At 40.4% G+C, this 19,196-nt stretch overlaps 1 protein-coding gene across 12 annotated transcripts in view; it reads left to right on the top strand.

Annotated features, from left to right (window-relative positions):
- The window catches only part of birc6 (baculoviral IAP repeat containing 6), a 117,576-nt gene that overhangs the window by 40,391 nt on the left and 57,989 nt on the right, over positions 1 to 19,196 (top strand). For 3 of the 12 annotated variants that reach the window (XM_077239452.1, XM_077239441.1, XM_077239442.1), the window contains exons 31-59: positions 2,378 to 2,514; positions 2,594 to 2,731; positions 3,425 to 3,555; positions 3,700 to 3,831; positions 3,999 to 4,214; positions 4,689 to 4,872; positions 5,022 to 5,222; positions 5,651 to 5,784; positions 6,358 to 6,517; positions 6,597 to 6,713; positions 7,136 to 7,293; positions 7,418 to 7,544; positions 7,819 to 7,929; positions 8,136 to 8,266; positions 8,335 to 8,486; positions 8,590 to 9,155; positions 9,300 to 9,475; positions 9,736 to 9,832; positions 9,912 to 10,106; positions 10,227 to 10,427; positions 10,593 to 10,872; positions 11,024 to 11,280; positions 11,487 to 11,595; positions 12,384 to 12,608; positions 13,756 to 14,647; positions 15,084 to 15,227; positions 16,801 to 16,930; positions 18,169 to 18,300; positions 18,625 to 18,786. In XM_077239452.1, coding sequence (XP_077095567.1) covers positions 2,378 to 2,514; positions 2,594 to 2,731; positions 3,425 to 3,555; positions 3,700 to 3,831; positions 3,999 to 4,214; positions 4,689 to 4,872; positions 5,022 to 5,222; positions 5,651 to 5,784; positions 6,358 to 6,517; positions 6,597 to 6,713; positions 7,136 to 7,293; positions 7,418 to 7,544; positions 7,819 to 7,929; positions 8,136 to 8,266; positions 8,335 to 8,486; positions 8,590 to 9,155; positions 9,300 to 9,475; positions 9,736 to 9,832; positions 9,912 to 10,106; positions 10,227 to 10,427; positions 10,593 to 10,872; positions 11,024 to 11,280; positions 11,487 to 11,595; positions 12,384 to 12,608; positions 13,756 to 14,647; positions 15,084 to 15,227; positions 16,801 to 16,930; positions 18,169 to 18,300; positions 18,625 to 18,786 — 5,795 coding nt within the window. The remainder of the gene's footprint in view (positions 1 to 2,377; positions 2,515 to 2,593; positions 2,732 to 3,424; positions 3,556 to 3,699; positions 3,832 to 3,998; positions 4,215 to 4,688; positions 4,873 to 5,021; positions 5,223 to 5,650; positions 5,785 to 6,357; positions 6,518 to 6,596; positions 6,714 to 7,135; positions 7,294 to 7,417; positions 7,545 to 7,818; positions 7,930 to 8,135; positions 8,267 to 8,334; positions 8,487 to 8,589; positions 9,156 to 9,299; positions 9,476 to 9,735; positions 9,833 to 9,911; positions 10,107 to 10,226; positions 10,428 to 10,592; positions 10,873 to 11,023; positions 11,281 to 11,486; positions 11,596 to 12,383; positions 12,609 to 13,755; positions 14,648 to 15,083; positions 15,228 to 16,800; positions 16,931 to 18,168; positions 18,301 to 18,624; positions 18,787 to 19,196) is intronic. The other 9 variants (XM_077239444.1, XM_077239447.1, XM_077239448.1 and 6 more) reach the window with 6 other exon arrangements.

A 19,196-nucleotide genomic window follows, 5' to 3' on the forward strand; every position in this document is an offset into this window, starting at 1 on the left:
CGATATGTAAATATATCCATGTTGCACAGTACTACTTAGTTATTGACACTTTAGAGTTATAAAGAAACATGTAGGTATGAGGAAATAAGGAGTATGATGTGCTTGATGGTAGAAATAGTTAAGAGCAATAAGCCGTTAAATAAGATCTCTGTTCTATCATTGTTCTATTGTATTTGTTCTATTATTTGCTGTTTGCTGTTTCAACCCTCTACGATGCGAGTAAGTAACTTACATATGAAAATAAATTTTACGTGAGGTGACTAAAAGATGTCTTTAATTAGCCAATTGCTCGTATATTGTATAATTACAGTCACCTGTATTTGAGTTGGAGGCAAAAAGTTTAGCGCAGATATAATTTCACAAAAAAATGGTCAATGTCCATCTTGGCAAGCATCCTAGTAAACATAATCGGTTATGTCTTAAGTGAATGTAAACAGTCAAGAAAGAAAACGCATGTGTAGAGTATCAGTTTATTGGATCTAGGGCTGGGACGGTTACAGCATTACCGCAATACCGCGGTCACGTGACTCCAACCACGGGTCTGAGCTCGTCACCGTCACAAAAAAAAACAACAAAAAAACATTTGTCTGCACATGTGCCCGTTGTGTCTAATGACATGGATTAATTGATTCTAATGACATTGTGTCTTGCATGGATTTAAGGTTTTCTAAACAAAACTTATCAAAAGATGGAGCAAATCCGATCTTTCGCAAGTTGGGGAGCGCAATGTTCCATAACACAATAACATTCCATTTGTATTAGAGATGCGCGGATGGGCTATTATTATTTCATCCGCAACCGCATCACAAAAATCATCATCTGTCCGCACCAACGTTTTTTGATGAATTTTCGAAAACGCATCCGTGGCGCTGACTGTTTTAAGGTCTATGAGCGATGCAAGGCGCTGCTGCCGCGAGGCTAGAAAGCTCTTGGCTGTTCTAGAAATGAGACTGATCCAATGCAGCAAAGATATTTAAAGGCTAAAGTCCATAGTATAGCCTATTGGCTATGTTGAATCCCCAGAATATCAGCAGTGAACTCATTCTCTGATCGGCGCACAGGGATATAAATAAATATCCTATAACGCACATCGGCAAACCTGACCTTACCTGACTAGGCTACTGTTCCGTAAAATGTTATCATTTTGTTTAGAATTTTGTTTAAAATTAGACATTAAGCTTTCTATTTATTTCTCGTGTCTGTGAGGCAAGTTCATTTATGAGACGAGCTCCAGTTCACGCGCAAGAGATCGCACCCGCGCCTCCACGTCCTCCTGATTATGTCTGCTGTATTTGCTTCTTATTTATTAATTCCAGGCAATTAGTTAATGAAACAGTGATTAAAATTAAGATACAATTTATACAAAACGAAATTAAATTTAAAGAAAGGCTTTCTACAATACAAAACTTAATAAAGATGTCAAAATCATGTCTGACCCATCTTATGATCCTATCTTACTCATGCTATTCACTTTTCATATAATCGACATAGATTAAATGAAAAATAACATTATATTATGTAACCATAAATATGGAATATAATTTTTATAATTAATTACGTGAAAATCGGTGGGGGAGGAGGTAGGGGGGTATTTAAAGCGTATTTCTTTCTTTGTATTTAAAGCGGTTTACCGCTATACCGCTGGAATATATTGCTTTTCAACCGCGGTTAGAAAAAATCCATACCGCCCCAGCCCTAATTGGATCTGTGCATTGTCTTCCTTCTATTCCTGCTGCTGTCTGTTTTTAATGTTAATCAAACAACAGACTCACTAGAAAAGTCACTTAATGCTCTTGAATGAATAACTTTTGAAACTTTATTAATAATTGGTCTATATTTGATTTATACAGTGAAGACTGTGCGTTTTTTTTTTTTTTTTTTAGATTTGATAAATTTATTCAATTTCTGTACCTAATCTACCTATTTGGTATCTAACTATTGTTAGATCTACATGTAAAACCTGAAAAGCACTGTTTATTTAATTAGCATCTTTGTTCTATTATTTATTTGTGCTATTGCTTTGTTCTTAATTTATTACAGACTGTTCATTTTACTTTTAAAGGTGTTTGAAATTTGTATTTTGTTATTTTTGTAAAAAAATAACAAAATAATTGCATTGTTCTTGCATTCCATGTAAAAAGTCTGGCAAGTAAAATAAAAAATGTAATAGCCAATGGTGAAGCAAGCTTCAATGTCCGTAGATGATTTGGTACTTTTTTCTTTATTTTTAATAAGATAATATAAAACAATAAAAACACCTATATTGTGATTTAAAGAAAGGTAAAACAAGATTTTGGTCATATCGGCCACCCCTAATCGGAACTATTCCTAAATATACTCAGACCTCTTATGTTAATCCATCTTTTCCTTCCCTCAGGGTATTCATGCTGCTGTCCTGTATTGGCCAAAGATCTTTGAGTAACAGTGGGGTTTTGGAGGGTTTGTTGAACCTTCTGGACACACTGCTTTCTCCTCTGCAACAGACTACTGCAGCACAGCCCCGGAGGACAGAAGGTGCGTGTTTGAGAGAGATTTTTATGTAATATGCGTCCGTGTGTTTATGGTAATTTTACAGTTTTGTGTTTGTTTATAGGTGTGTTGGATATCCCCATGATTAGCTGGGTGGTCATGCTGGTCTCTCGACTGCTGGACTATGTGGCCAGTGTGGAAGATGAAGCCACTGCAGCTAAGAAACCTCTGGGGGCAAAAGACAGAGAAAGATCCTTTTCAGGTGAGACTCTTAGGCCTGGGCAAGCAAAAGAACTGAAAAATTCAGTGTGTTTTTTTGGTGAACACTACTGTTCACCAGTTTGAGGTCAGCCAGATGTTTTTGAAAGAAGTGTCAGAAATCAGAAAATTTCCATTCAAGATTATTTGCCTAAAGATTTTAATTATTAGCACTTAAGTGTAATTATAAATACATAAATCTTACCAACCCCAAACATTTAAACTTTTTTTTTAATGTTTTTGAAGAAGTCTTTTATGCACACCAAGCTGCATTTATTTGAATAAGAATAAAGTTAAAACGTAATATTGTGCAATATTGTTACAATTTGAAACTGTTTTCTATTTTTAACATATTTTAAAATGTTCTAAAGCTGTATTTTAAGCATCATTAAGAAACAATTATAATATTCTGATTTGCTGCTCAAGAAACATTTCTTATTATCAATGTTGAAAACAGTTGTTGTTGTGTTTTTTGATTAATAGAAAGCATTTTAAATAGGAGTATTACATTATAAATGTCTCTGCTTTCACTTTTGATTAAAGTAAGATGTCCTTGCTGGGAAAAAATGGTCTTGCTTCTTTACAATAAAATGAACATCTTACTGATTCCAGACTTTTGAAAGGTAGAGTACTTACTGCATATAGATGTTTCTTCATCGGTAATGTGTCTTTTTTTCCCTCTTTCCAATCTCACCAGGGAACCAGTGGAGTTTCATAAATAACAGTCTGCAGTCTCAGAACCCAAGCAGATCCGCCAAAGGCAGCAACAGCAGTTTAGATCGTCTATATTCACGCAAGATCCGCAAACAGCTTGTCCACCACAAACAGGTAAATGTGTCTTGCACAAACTTCCTGTGCCATTTATAGGCTACTTTTATACCATAACATAGCAGATGATTATAAAATCTGAACTTGAAGACTTTTCCCTTATAGGTATAGTGAGGATGTTAATCAATTCTCCTTTCATTGCAGCAGCTGAATTTATTGAAAGCCAAACAGAAAGCTTTAGTAGAGCAAATCGAGAAAGAGAAAATTCAGAGCAACAAAGGTTCCTCCTACAAGCTGCTGGTGGAACAGGCCAAACTCAAACAAGCCACGTCCAAGGTGAGAAAAGATACTTTTGAAAACTAATTTTGTCAAATGTCTCTAAGAAGGGGTGGTTGTTGGACAAATTAGGAGTAGCAAAATAAATCAAAGTACACATTAGCAGTGATAAACATAACCTTTGAACATATTGTAAAGTGAACCATGTGGTTCTGTTTCTTTGGCAGCACTTTAAAGATCTGATCCGTTTGAGGCGGACAGCTGAATGGCCACGCTCCACCTTGGACTCCGAGGCGTCAGTGGCAAAAGAGACCCCTGAGGTGGAGCTCCTGCCCTTTACATTATCTCATGAGCGCTGCATCTGCGTCGTCCAGAAGCTCGCTCTTTTCCTCCTCTCCATGGACTTCACCTGTCATGCAGACCTGCTCCTGTTTGTCTGCAAGGTGCAACTTTTTTTAAACCTTACCTTTATTGATTCAGTTCTCAATTAACTAATAGCCCTGGGGGTTTCATAGCTTGAACATACACGATGTAATGTAATGTGTGTTTTGTTTGTGCTGTTGAATTTAGATACAGACCTCAAACTTTTGAATGGTAGTGTATTTTGAATGAAGTCTTTTATGCTCACCAATGCTGTATTTTTTTGATTACAGTAAAGACAGTAATATTGTGAAACATTAATACATTTTAAAAATTAATTTATCACCGGGCAAAGCTGAATTTTCTTCAGTCTTCAGTGTTTTTCAGTCTTCTGATGCTAAACAGCATTAATTTGAAATAGAACTCTTTTGTAACATTATACATGCAAAGATTTTTACTGCAAGACATGCCCTTGTTGAATAAAATAATTAAACTTTTGAAGGCTAATGTGTATGTTGCAGACCATGCCTATGTTCTAAATCTCAACCACTGCTTAGGTATTGGCCAGAATAGCAAATGCAACACGACCCACAATCCACCTGTGTGAGGTGGTTACAGAGCAGCAGCTGGAGAGATTACTGCTGTTACTGGTGGGGACAGACTTCAATCGTGGGGACATCTCATGGGGCGGAGCCTGGGCCCAGTACTCCCTCACCTGCATGCTGCAGGACATCCTTGCAGGTTTGTGTTTTAGGTTTTAAAAAATGGTCTGAGCTGCAGAGTTCAGACTTCCAAGTGACCCACAGACAGTCGTACGCGTTTTATGTGTCACCGTTTTATATTTAGATAATATAAATGTCTCATTCATAGATGTTTTAATCTGTTTTCAGGAGAGCTGTTGTCTCCGGTGTGTGGGGATGGGATGGAGGGAGCAGGGGCTGATGAGGCCGGGGCCGCCTCTTCCTCTGTGGTTGTGGATTCCGATGACTCTCTCCCCCAGCCGACCCCCATCCCACTCGTGGAGACCATCGATGAGCCTCTGGGACCAGATATCATCGCAGGTACAGCCGGGACATCATCTGTGTTCCAAAGTGCGTTGGTAACCCCACCCGAATAGCACTTCACGTCACACGGACCCTCACCTTTCTTTTATTTCTGATATTTATTTGTTCTTTTTCCTGTCTTGAATAAGCTGCATGTGTGTTTTTTGTGTTTTCTTTTGTATATAATATGTAATAGTGGTACAATGCAGTTGACAGGGGGTTGGAACAGTGCAGATGATTTTGACTTGGTCTATAGTAATTTAAAACCAACAGTTGTTAGTCATTTTATCATTTATTAAGGGTAAGATTTTGTCAACGTTAACATTCATTTAAAATGGGTCAAAGATCCACGGTTCGGACGCCCTGTCGGTCTAAGAGGAGTGTGACAGCCTGACGTCCTGAAGTAGGCTGTCTGTGTAGTTGCTTCTCTGGATACGCTGCTCTTGCAATATTAAACGTCTTTTCGTTGCCCAAAGGTGCTCCTCCACTGTCATCTTTGGAAAAAGATAAAGACATTGACTTTGACTTGCTACAAGACTTGATGGATGTTGATATTGATCCTTTAGATATTGATTTGGAAAAAGATCCACTCGCCGCCAAGGTTTTTAAGGTATGGTCCTCTTTTTCTTTCTCTCTCTGTTCTTTAGGCATTAGGGGTGTACTTTTTAATTTCTCACGGTTCTGTTATCACTGTTTTAGTTTGGCTTTGCAATTACTTCGTACATTGCTAGCCCAATACCCACATATGTCTGATGTCCATCCGAATACTGATATTTTCTTTTCAGAGTTGCCCTTATTACCAAAATTTCTGTGAAATACAGCGCACTGTAAAATTACAGACATTTATATTGTGAAATGTCTGAAAGTATAGCGATTCAGTGACATGGAAAAATTTCTATAATTACTCTTGAAAATAGACAGTACAATTCATAAAACTTATTTTAATCATTAGATGCTATAAATGTTCATACCGAACTGTGGGAAGTGAACTGTACGTTTCACCCCTACACTGCATGTATTATGTAATCGGAGATCAGTAGTTGTAATATTTAGAACTGATTTGCACAAACTCAATATATTAAACCCTTTCCATTAAAGAATCTTTAATTTTTTTTCTCAGAGATGAGTGTCTGAGATTTTTTTGTTGTTGTTTTTTCTTTTTCTTTAATGTTGTCTCTTGCAGCCGATCAGCAGTACCTGGTACGATTACTGGGGTGCTGACTACGGATCGTACAGTTATAACCCCTACACGGGGGGTGTGGGCATTCCCGTGTCCAAACCTCCTGTGGCCGCCACGGCAGAGAAGCCTGGATCTCAGAACCTCTCAGTGTCTGTGTCTCAAGGTGAGAGGTGTCAGAAATACATTAATGACATAAAACATATAATAAACCTGAGTGCTATAACCTTTATTTTTTGTTCCAGCACTGGATGCTCGACTGGAGGTGGGATTAGAACAGCAGGCAGAACTTATGCTGAAAATGATGTCAACATTAGAGGCAGATGCAATATTGCAGGCGCTGACATCCACGTCTCCTTCTGGTACAAACACAAAAGGACACGCCAACAGACATTTGTGTCTACTTGTGTACAGGGTTCCTACAGTCATGGAAAATCTGTCGATATCATGGAATTCTTTTTTTTTATTCATTTATTTTATTTTTTTAAAGTTATGTCCAGTACTGGAAAATTTGTCAATTTATTACATTAATATAATCTTAGAGTCTATAGTGAGTATAGTTTTTTCAATTTCAAACTCAATTTTAAAACATTTCTTCTGGCAGAAATTGATAATTGTAACCTTTACACAATGTTTTCTGATAATTCCAAATCAATTTTAAAGTACATTTCCAAAAGTGTGGGGAACCCTCTTTTGTTTTTGTTTGTTTTTTATTAAATGATTTGACTTCATTTAACTAGTATCACCCCCTCTCTTCATAATCTTTTTTCCTCTCTTGTCTCAGTGGCCCAGTCTGCAAACGGGACAGATGACTCTCTTCTGCGTGGGGCGTTCCACAGCTCTCCCCCTGCCAGCAGTCTGATGGCACAACCTTCTTCCATCCCCATGTTGAGCACCTGCTTCAACAAGCTCTTCTCTTTACTCCAAGTGCATCATGTTCAGGTACGAGCACAGTCTGTTTTTGTTGCTTGAATTTACCACTGCTCATTCCTTATTTCCCTAAAATCTAACTTACAGAATCACACCATCTTACTCAAAGGCCATATTTATCTCTCTATATCTCTAGTTGGAGTCTTTACTGCAGCTGTGGTTGACTTTGAGTTTGAGTTCCTGCTCCGGAGGGTCGGAGGAGAGCGGTTCAGACATCTTCCTCTTCAACTCCAGCAGAGTGCCCACAATCCCTCTTAACCAAGGTGTGATAATCACCGACTGATTGAACGCTTTGATCTGATGATATTCTCATATTTTTTGAGCAGCTTGGATAACTTTTGATTGAAATTAACTGTTGGTTTTATGGGGTATTACTACTAAGGATACAACTTATAACCCTGTCTGTTGTTGTAAGTTTCTCAAACTTTAAATGAGCTAAAGAAACACAGAAGTGAGTTATATCACTCTTTGTACCTTATGTAGTTCAATAAGTAGATTTTGTAATGACTATAATTGACTAACTCTTGTCTCCCTCAGCCTCCATAAGTAGTTTCCTGTCAGTGCTGGCCTGGTACCCCAACACTTCTCTGAGAACATGGTGTCTTGTTCTGCACAGTCTCACCCTCATGACCAATATGCCTGTTAGTGGTGAGTATCTGATTGGCTGAGCCTGTCTTTGTACCTCCTGATGTGTTCCTGGACACACTCAAATGTGTGGGTGTCCCCAGGGGAGACCTGCGATTCTATATGTGGGTTTTCTCTGGGGGAATCTACTACAGCCTGATTAAAAGCAAACAGTCTGGTAACCCACTTTCAGATGAACTGCGCTTATAACTTGTGTGTAACATCCGCAGCCTCCAGCAGTGGGATGGGTGTGCAGGAGAGCACAGCCCAGCAGATGGTGTCTGACCCCACACTTGTGCACGTGCTTGTGCGCTTCCTGTCTGGAGGAAATCCTCACGGCACTAGCCAGCACAGCTCACAGGTATTAAGCTTAAAGAACATGCACACATGACTAATTTCATAGAAGTATATTTGGCAAGTGTCTCTCAGACTCCTCTTCCTCTCTCTTCTCAGGTCGGCCCCACTGCAACACAAGCCTTGCAGGAGTTTTTAACAAGGTTGCAGGTGCATCTGTCCTCCACATGTCCACAGATGTTCAGTGAATTTCTGCTTAAATTGTTGCACATTCTGTCTACAGAGAGGTAAATGATTGACCCAACATTTATGTAATTGAACAGGTGCTTGTTAAAAATGTATGAAATTTTTTTTTTATATATATATTTTTTTAAATCTTATTTTTTATAGGGGTCCATTCCAGTCTGGTCAGGGTCCATTAGATGCACAGGTTAAGCTTTTAGAGTTCACCCTGGAACAAAACTTTGAGGTCGTTTCTGTGACCACCATCTTGGCCGTCATCGAATCAGTCACCTTCCTGGTTCATCACTACATAACTTGTTCAGAAAAGGTGGTCTCACGCAGCGGTTCAGACAGCTCTGTGGGCGCCCGTGCTTGTTTCGGGGGACTGTTCGCCAATATCATCCGCCCCGGCGATGCCAAGGCTGTGTGTGGTGAGACCACACGAGACCAGCTGATGTTTGACCTCTTGAAGCTGGTCAATGCTTTGGTGATGCTGCCGCTTTCGGGTGATCGGGAGTTCAGCGGGAGGCTGCCCCCAGCGGGCGGAGCCACTGACAGTGTATCAGATGAAGAAAAAGTGTGTGGAAGCAAAGAGTGTGGGGCGGCAGGCACAGCTCAGAACCAGGGACCAGCAGCGGGTGTGGCAGACCTGGTTTTGGCCAATCAGCAGATCATGAGTCAGATCTTGTCGGCTCTGGGACAGTGCAACAGCAGTGCCATGGCCATGATAATTGGTACAGAAGTTTATTTAAAATTAACAAAATAAATGTATTATATTATATTAATAATTCTGCAAATTCTTCAAATATTTCAATGGTAGTTTATATTGAATATAATGCGTTCATTATTTTGCTAATGTGTTTTCTCTCTCTGTCTAGGTGCTAGTGGGCTTCACCTGACTAAACATGAGAACTTTCATGGTGGGTTGGATGCCATCTCGGTGGGTGATGGCCTTTTCACCATCCTGACTACTCTAAGTAAAAGAGCCACATCCGTCCAGGTCATGCTGCAGCCCATTCTCACCTACATGGCCTGTGGTTATATGGGCCGACAGGTACGCCTCGGCACAGAGAAAGTGAGAGATCTTAAGAGCCAGGACATTTTCACACATTTTATTATGCACAATGAACTAAACACCACAAAACATGATCTATGCTTGTATGTTGTGGCCTAAAAAACATTTAACACACATTCAAACAACTTTTCAAATTTTGGATTTCAGTATTAAAAAAAGTAATACAAACAAGTAAAAAAGCCCTCAATATACTGCCATTGCATTTTGTGAATGCTGAGTGCTTTTATTATTTTTTACAGGGATCTCTATCAACATGTCAGCTCTCTGAGCCTTTACTGTGGTTTATTTTGAGAGTGCTTGACACCAGCGAGGCTTTAAAAGCCTTCCATGACATGGGTATGCCAGCACTAACACTTTCAGAAGAGATCATTTTTGAACTGGTCTGTATGTTCTGACTCTGTGTGCGCACATTTAGGTGGTGTTCAGCTCATCTGTAACAACATGGTCACCAGCACGCGAGCCATCGTGAACACTGCACGCAGTATGGTGTCCACTATCATGAAGTTCCTGGACTCCGGACCTGGAAAAGCAGCAGATGGCAGCCTGAAAGCACGAGTGCTCACCTCAGAACCAGACAACGCAGAAGGATTGCACAACTTTGCCCCTCTTGGTACAGCAAGCACTCTTTATTTTAAGCCATAAGCTCCGCCTTTTCATACTTTTCATATAAACGTCAGTTTCTTAAGCATTAAAATGATTTCAATTCATAGTTTCTGCTGTTCCCTTGCAGGCACCATCAACTCCAGCAGTCCCACGGCACAGCCAGCGGAAGTGCTTCTGCAGGCCACGCCCCCACATCGACGAGCTCGTTCTGCTGCTTGGTCCTACATCTTCCTTCCTGAAGAGGCCTGGTGCGACCTCACCATCCACCTGCCCGCTGCCGTTTTGCTGAAGGAGATTCACATACAGCCGCACCTGGCATCCCTTGCCAGTGAGTGTAGCCCTGCCCACGATGCAATATCATTGGTCCAAAACCCCACTTGACACAGCTGTATTATATTTGGCTTATATATGAAGCTTTTCATACTATTGAGGACTATTCTAAAGTCTTTAAGGATACTAAATGCTTCTCTTTCTCTCTCTCTGTCCTTCCCAGCATGTCCATCCTCAGTGTCTGTGGAGATCAGCGCAGACGGTGTGAACATGCTTCCCCTTTCGACCCCAGTTATCACTAGCGGTCTCACCTACATTAAGTTCCAGCTGGTAAAGGCAGAGGTGGCGTCTGCTGTGTGTCTGAGGTTGCACCGGCCGCGGGACGCCAGCACTCTGGGCCTCTCGCAGATTAAGCTACTGGGCCTGACTGCTTTTGGAAACACTTCCTCTGCCACTGTTAACAATCCTTTTCTTCCCTCTGAGGACCAGGTCTCCAAAACCAGGTATTGGAAATCATACTCTATTTTTTTTTTCTTTTTTTTCTTTTTTTTTCACCATGTAACATCTAAAATAATCAGTTTAGTAAGAAGTTGATCGATTTCCTGTTTTAAGTCTCCATCTATTTTAATATCTCATTTTCTCTCTCTTTCTCAGTATTGGGTGGTTACGGTTGCTGCATCATTGTTTGACTCACGTTTCTGATTTGGAGGCCATGATGGCCAGTGCCGCTGCTCCTACGGCAAACCTCCTGCAGACCTGCGCCGCCCTCCTCATGTCCCCGTACTGTGGCATGCACTCGCCCAACATCGAGGCGGTGCTGGTGAAGATCGGCCTCCAGTCCACACGCATAGGCCTCAAACTCATTGACATCTTGCTGCGTAACTGTGCTGCTTCTGGCACTGATTTGGCCAGTAAGATCCGCCTACTCATTTCCATTAAGATTGTTTCTCCTCGATGCTTGACTGCTTTATCCCAATTGTAAACACTATCATGCTGGTTATTTTTAGGCTAGTTCTGTGTACAGAAAAAAGTATGTTATGTCTTTAATATGATTTGACATCATGATTTAGTTGTACTTTGCTTTTTTTCTGATTGGTGGTTTTGTTTTTTATTGTAGATCTGAACAGTCCGCTACTCTTCGGGAGGTTAAATGGCCTGTCGTCAGACTCAACCATAGACATCCTCTACCAGCTTGGCACTACTCAGGACCCCGGTACCAAAGACAGGTCTGTAATGGAGTTCATTTAAAGTGTTTGTAGTTCGATCTGTGACTCTTTCCGAGTCATTTCTGCATGTTTATTCTCCATATCAGTGGGTCTGAAAAGCCCGGTGTATATATTTATTTGTTTTATTTCATTTTTTTAGTCTTAAAGAATGGAGTATCAGAAGTCATGAGATGTTAAAATGTAAATAAAAGTGGGAGAATAAGATATTTGTTTAATACTTATCTTTTTAAAATATATGACTTAAAAATATGTAATTTTGGTTGTGCTTTGTCTGTGCTTGACTGTGCAGATGAATATGGCCCTTCATAATAAATACTTTACAATGAACTCTGTTAGAGAGCTAGATATGGCAATTTATCTGTTCCAAAAATACCTTTCCTGTTGAGTAATAAAAACGCTATCTCCACGTTACTTTTAAAACATTTTAAATCCTATAGTTCTCGCTATCTCTGAAAAGCCAAGCCAATGTTAATTCTCATTTTATGAGCTCTGTCGCATTCTCTTCTTGCCAGGATTTATGATGTATTGACCCATTAGCTTTATTTAGTTAATTTTGAACAAAAAAAAGTTACATAGTGTACCTTTAACTTAATAACATCTAATAACATTAGCAAACATTTTTGCACTAGATAATGCTTAATTAGAACAATAGTTGATGTGCTTATAGTTTTTAAAGTCTTCTAAAAGCCACTATGTGTTATACTGTTACACTTGTACAGGATGAGTTCATAAAAAAAAAATTTTCTGTGGTTTCTGATGTCTTGGCTATTGTTGTGAATGTGTTGTAGGATCCAGGCTCTGCTACAGTGGGTGTATGACTCCTCCCGGGTTGCGGCCCTGAAACAGAGTTCTCCGATAGGCTACGTGGGTCCGAATGCTCCGCCCTCACGGGAATACGGGTTGCTCATGCCGTCCCCGTCACACCTGCACTGTGTGGCGTCTGTCCTATGGCACAGTTATGAGCTGCCAGTAGACTACGACTTGCCCGGACTGCTCAACAGAGAGCTTTTCGAGTGAGTCCACACATATGAACACTTTCTTTTTGCGATCTCGCAGTGCAAGTAAAACTAAAAGTTTTGGATGAATGTGTGATCATGCCTAAAACCCCGTTCACGTTCGCAAGGCTCTGTACTGTGAAGTCGCTTGTGGGCGTTCGTAGTGCTGTCGCTCTAATGTTATTGGTAGACTGCACGTCTGGCCATATCTACAAAATACCATCACAAGTGATATATACAACTATACAATTTTAATTTGACTAGGAATTAGGCTCAAAAGAAACAGTATATGCTGTTGGGAGAGTGTTTTTATATTACCACAGCAGTGTTCATTGGATTAAATAATTTACTAGATTAACGATCGATCAATCAACAAATTAAACTCACTCATACTGTCATAAATTACTAAAACGTCATTCGAATTTGACAAATAATCAATTTTCTTGTCCCTAATAGTCAACACAATGCAGGGGAAACTGTAAAGTGAACTGCAGGAGTACTAAACTTGCATCATAAAATCACACCACTCGAACTATAAATGTATGAATTAAACTCACTGAGACTGTCGACAGTTTCTTTTCCATGCATCATTTTATTATATCCATATGTGGTTACAGTCAAATCATATAAAACAGTGAAATCGACCTCGAACTCTTCTGTCTTGCCTGCACTCGAGACGGTGACGTAAGCTCCACTGAAAGGCTTCTTTCCTATTGGTTGTCGCTCGCGAAAATCGCTTCTTATTTGCATAAAGTTGACATTTCTCAACTTTTGTCGCTTGACACGCCCACATTCTGTCGCCAACGGTCGATGTCGCTCGTGTCGCCAGCGCTCCATTGAAATGAATGGGATCATGTCGCTGCTTGTCGCTGGCGGTGTGAACGGGGCTTAAGTTGTGTTTTGGCACTCTGCATTGGGAGAGACTGAGAGTAGATATTCCGCTCTTACTTTCCTGCACTCTTCTATATTTCAGTAAAGGCTCCTCACTTCAGGTATGAATACTTAATACGTACCAAGTAGAGCAAAGTAAAACAACCTTTGGTGTGTACGTGGAGCAAATACAACTCTGACGGCCTCTAACACAAACAGTTGTGCATTAATAAATCATGAAGTTGTTTTTGAACTTTTAATTCAAGAGCTTCTTCTTTTTCTCCATCTCTCGCAGGTTGTTGTACAACTGGTCCATGTCTTTGCCCTCTAACTTGGTTTTAAAGAAGGCTGTGGATAGCTTGCTTTGTTCTATGTGCCACATCCACCCTAATTACTTCTCTCTGCTCATGTCCTGGATGGGTATTGTGGCGCCCCCTGCTGCCCAGACAAATGCACAGTGCCGTATGGCCATGACGGACGATGGCAAGAAGCAACACGACTTAAACAGTGCCGCCTCCCTCACAGATGACTCCAAACATGCTCGTACACCGGTAATTGTGCCCATCTCCCTCTCAGAGTGCCAGCTTGTGACCCTGGCAGCTGCATCCCAGTCTCCTGGTGCCATCCAGCAGCTGTTGGATTCCGGTCTGCCTTCCTTGTTGGTTCGCAGCTTAGCCGATCTTTGTTGTAACCTGTTGGTCAGCGCGGACCTTCCCTTGCCTGCAGGATTCTCCACACAGGCTGAAAGACGCCCATACGCACACAACCAACCCTCTTCATCCTCAGCAAACAGGCTGCCATTGTCTCCTGAGCTGGCTGCACCTGTATTGCGGTTTCTAACAGAAGTAGGAAACAGTCACACCATGAAGGACTGGCTGGGTGGGCCAGAAGTGAACCCGCTCTGGACAGCACTGTTGTTTCTCCTCTGCCACTCTAGTGCCAGTGGGGTCGCTAATGCCAATGCAAACACCAGCAGCAGCAGCAGTTTTTCTGGGCACGGTGCATCGGCCAGCACCTCACACGCCAGTGCCGCACCTCACATCTCAGGGGCGTCATACTCACTGGCGTCAACGAGCCGAAGCAGTGGACTCACCACCCAGCAGAGGACAGCCATTGAGAACGCCACAGTGGCTTTCTTCCTGCAATGCATCTCCTGCCATCCAAACAACCAAAGGCTCATGGCACAGGTGTGTTTAGGATGCTTTTTCGTTTAACTGTTTTTTATAAATGATGAATGAAAAGATTTTTTTCACACATTAAATAATGACCTACACACTACAAATTAGATCTACTACTATACATGTTAAATATATAAAAATATTTTCATCCCCAAAATCATTTCTTATTTTATTTTCAACCCAGAACTAATGCCTCCAAGATCAGCTTCAGAAATATATACTTATATAATATGTATTAAATAATACAGTTAACCTGGCACAACTTTTTCACACTTGCTGTCTGCCATCCTTATATTTGAGCCCCGTTAGTACAAAAAATACCCAAAGCTGTTATACTTGGCTACTAGATATTTCTTGCATCATTCACTTCATACAATCCACTGAATACTTTTAGAAAGAGTTTAGTGCACATTATATTGAACTGGATTTTTCTTTGTTTGTAAAGGTTCTGTGTGAGCTGTTCCAGTCAGCTCCTCAGCGAGGGAACGTTCCGGTCTCAGGGAACATCTCTGGATTTATACGTCGGCTTTTCCTACAACTCATGCTCGAAGACGAGAAAGTTACTGTCTTCCTTCAGTCCCCCTGCCCGGTAGGTGTACACACACACACACACACACACACACACACACACACACACACACACACACACACACACACACACACACACACACACACACACACACACACACACACACACACAATGCCATAACATGTGCTTTGAAAATCCATCTAAGCTGAAACGTTGCTCTTTTGAGCCATTTATTTTATTTTATATAGAAATTATTTCGCTTGATTAGTCTGTTAAATGATTTATTACTGTTGCTGTAAAACCTCTCCACTTACAAGGAAAATTACCCTGACCTTTACATCATCTCAGAGGGATTTAAACCTCCACTGCTTCTGCGCTGCTGTTCTTTTCAAGGCACATTGTGCTGTTGTTGTAGGTGACCACTAGGGGGCAGATTTATCTTCAAAACCTTGTCAATCTTACAGAAATCCACACTCCACACACATTGCTGGATGTTAGGAGTACTTGTACTAAGTTGTTTAGCTGAAGAAAATGGCTAGTTTAGTGGAAAATAAAGAGTAGTTTGTCCGAACAGTAGTGGAAGAGTCAAACAGTGTTTGGGGCAATCATTTTTGAAATTCTGTTTGGTGCTGCTAGTGGCGAAGCAATTATACACTTCACATTTAACATAATCTAAATGTTGGAGGACATAGCCAGCTCGCCCCTTTGATGACACGTAGAGTTATGCCTCTTCTGCAGCTGCCAAACCGGAACGAAGCCAAATCGTAAAGACCCAAGATGTCTTTTTTTAGCTGGCGAGTCATTCACTCCGCTAAATTACTGTTGGATCATGTGCGTTTCAGATCAGATTAATCATCAGGCTTTCACAGACAGTCCCGACAGAGGGGCTCTTAAAAGTTAATGTTTACACATTAGATCTAGCCAGAGTGCCGTATGATCCGGGGCGTCAACTCAAAGGCAGGGGCCTCATTTTTCAGACCTTTCTTCAACTCCATCTCCGAGTGGAATGAAGACGTCTGGATCGCCCACGTGGAAAGGGGAAATCTTCAGAGATGCTTTTGTGGTTCTTTGTTTTAATGTTGTGTTATATATTGATTTGTTTTTCTTTTTATTTGACATTAGCAGGACTTCCAAATGCCATTGCTTTCAAATTCATCGAGTTTGTTTTTCTCCATAGCTGTAGTGTTATAAAAAAACATAAATAATACATTTAAACACTCAAATTCTATTTAAAGCCATTTTACATTCCTGTAAGATACTCTGTAAGAGTTGTAAAACAAAAGAAAAGATGGATTCTTTGTTCACAATGAAGAGAAATAAAGATCACTCACTTAAGATCAGCATGCAGCATTACACTAATATTTTTTAGTGATAAGATGAGTCACCATGTCCCTTTTGGGGCTCCATAGAAGCTTGAACTGGAGATGAAATTAACCATTCAAAATTATTCTAATTTTAATGAGAAATTGAATATCTCACCTAAAATATAACACCTCTATGAATACAATGCCTAAAGATCATCTTTATGCAAATTTCAACAAATATGCTTGTCCATGTGCTCCTATACGAGTAATATAGTCACACACTATTAACTTGACCTGTTTCATTCTGTTTTTCTTTTTCTCTGCTTCAGCTGTATAAAGGACGCATTAATGCCACTAGTCATGTGATCCAGCACCCCATGTACGGAGCGGGGCACAAGTTCCGCAAACTGCATCTGCCCATCTCAACCACACTGTCTGAAGTATTGGACCGTGTCTCAGGTATGAATACATTGTAATACAATACAGTTCAAAAGTTTAGGGTCAGTAAGATTTTATTTTTTATATATTGTTTTTATTCTGCAAGGGTGCATTAGCTTTTCCTGTAGCTCAAACAGTAGAGCATTGGCCAAGGTCATGGGTTCGATTCCCAGGGAAAGCAAGAACTGATAAGAATGTAAATGTGTACCTTGAAATGCAATGTAAGTCGCTTTGGATAAAAGCATCTGCCAAATAAATGTAAATGACATTAAGTTGATCAAAAGTGACCGTAAAAAAAGAAAATTATCATGGTTTTTACAAAAATATGAACTGTTTTTAACATTGATAATGAAAGCTGTTTCTTGAGCACCAAATCAGCACCAAATATAGTTTTTACTGTATCTTTGATCAAATAAATGCAGGCTTGGTGAGCATAAGAGACTTTTGACACTCGTTGCTCTTAATTTGTTTCTTTAATCTTTATTACTGAATATTTAAAGACATTCAGTGTTCATAAGCATATTCATTTTGAAAAATATGTTCTAATAATTGTAAAATTCCACTGGTATCAGTTTCAAAATGTTGTATTTGTGCCACTCTACAAAAGCGGTCTACAAATCAGACACACACTGTGTACAGTTACATTAATAAATCTTCACACTCTATACACCAGTTAAGCCGAAATACTAGAAATCGCATTTCCAGCAGTCTCGTTTTATATGCAGTAGTCTATCAGATCTGTTAGATCCAGCTTTTGCCACATCTTCAGACCTTCAAGGTCTGATGCACAAAGCATGTAGGGCTGGAACTGCCACATGGCATGGTCATCAGCGCGTGTGTGTGTGTGTGTGTGTGTGTGTGTGTGTGTGTGTGTGTGTGTGTGTGTGTGTGTGTGTGTGTGTGTGTGTGTGTGTTTGTGTGAGATGAATGGCTTGTCCCCTGAGACCTTGAGCATGGCAGATATAGTCTTCGGTTCTTTTTAGACAGTACGTAAGGTATCCAGTCCCGTTCTCATGTTCACATCACTTCCACTGATGGAAGACCCTCACAGGAAGCGCCAGCATGTTGTTATCGTTATAGATTGGTGTATCTTCTCTGGCATATTACATCTTTACCGTCAATAATTCATATTATCAGTTAAGCTGACATGTCATGTACATTGATGTATATATCTCTAAAGGGAAATTTACTGTAGGCCAGTTCTCTCACACACACTATGAAATAACATTTAAAGATCTTGCATTTTTTTTACCCTTCAGACACGCCCAGCATCACAGCCAAACTGATCAATGAACAGAAGGAGGATAAAGAGAAGAAAAACCATGAGGAAAAAGAAAAGATGAAGGCTGATAATGGTTTCCAAGACAACTACAGTGTTGTTGTTGCCTCAGGTACTGTTTAACACTGTCTTCTCACTGATGTAGCCCAATCTTGGGATTCAGCTAACAACCACCTGAAATACCCTAGCAATCACCCAGAACACCCTATCCACAACCTGAAACCATCGAACAACTGGAACACCCTAGAGATTGCAGTAGGATGTGCTAAAGAAATATCACACAAAACTCTTTAACATACTGGCTACCATACACACATTTTTGCTTGGATTTTTGTGTAGGCAGGCAGTTGAAAAAAAAATTAATGTAAAAAAAAAGATCTATAGTTGATCTATAATTTACCCATGTTGCATCTCATCTTCATTCTTTCTTTTTCAGGTCTGAAGTCTCAGTCAAAGAGGGCCTTGTCCACTCCTCCCCGTCCCCCGTCTCGACGAGGGCGTGTCCTCAGTGACAAGCTGGCAGCTTCCTCAGGAGTTGATCCGTCTGCCAAAACCATCAGTGTGCCTGTCTTCCACCTCTGTCACAAACTACTGCCGGGTACAAACACGCACTCTAGTTCTATCAAGCACTCACATTCTGTCCAGTCCTCTCACCCCCTCTGTACTCTTTTGCGTTCCTCCTCATCTCTCACCTTTCGTTCCTCCATACTGATTAGAATGAGGGTAGAGGTCACCTTAGTTCCTGTCCCAGTCTGCCTGCCACTTCACCTCACTGCATTTATTCAGACATGCAGAGACTTTGATGAATGTCAATTTCAAAGTTTCATTCTATCCCTCTCATCTCTCGTTGTCTCATCTTATCCTCTGTAAAGAGCCGTCAGTGCTTGGTGAGGTGTTTAATTTCTGATCCACTAACATCACCAAACAGAATAAAAAATAAAAAAAGTTTTTGTATTCCACTCCTTCGCCTGCTGTTTGGTTGAAAAAATGACACACATCTGATTCTAA

This window comes from Siphateles boraxobius, unplaced genomic scaffold, assembly GCF_051911475.1.
Source record: "Siphateles boraxobius isolate OS27281-9 unplaced genomic scaffold, OSU_SipBor_1 22, whole genome shotgun sequence".
NCBI classification, from domain to species: Eukaryota; Metazoa; Chordata; class Actinopteri; order Cypriniformes; family Leuciscidae; genus Siphateles; species Siphateles boraxobius.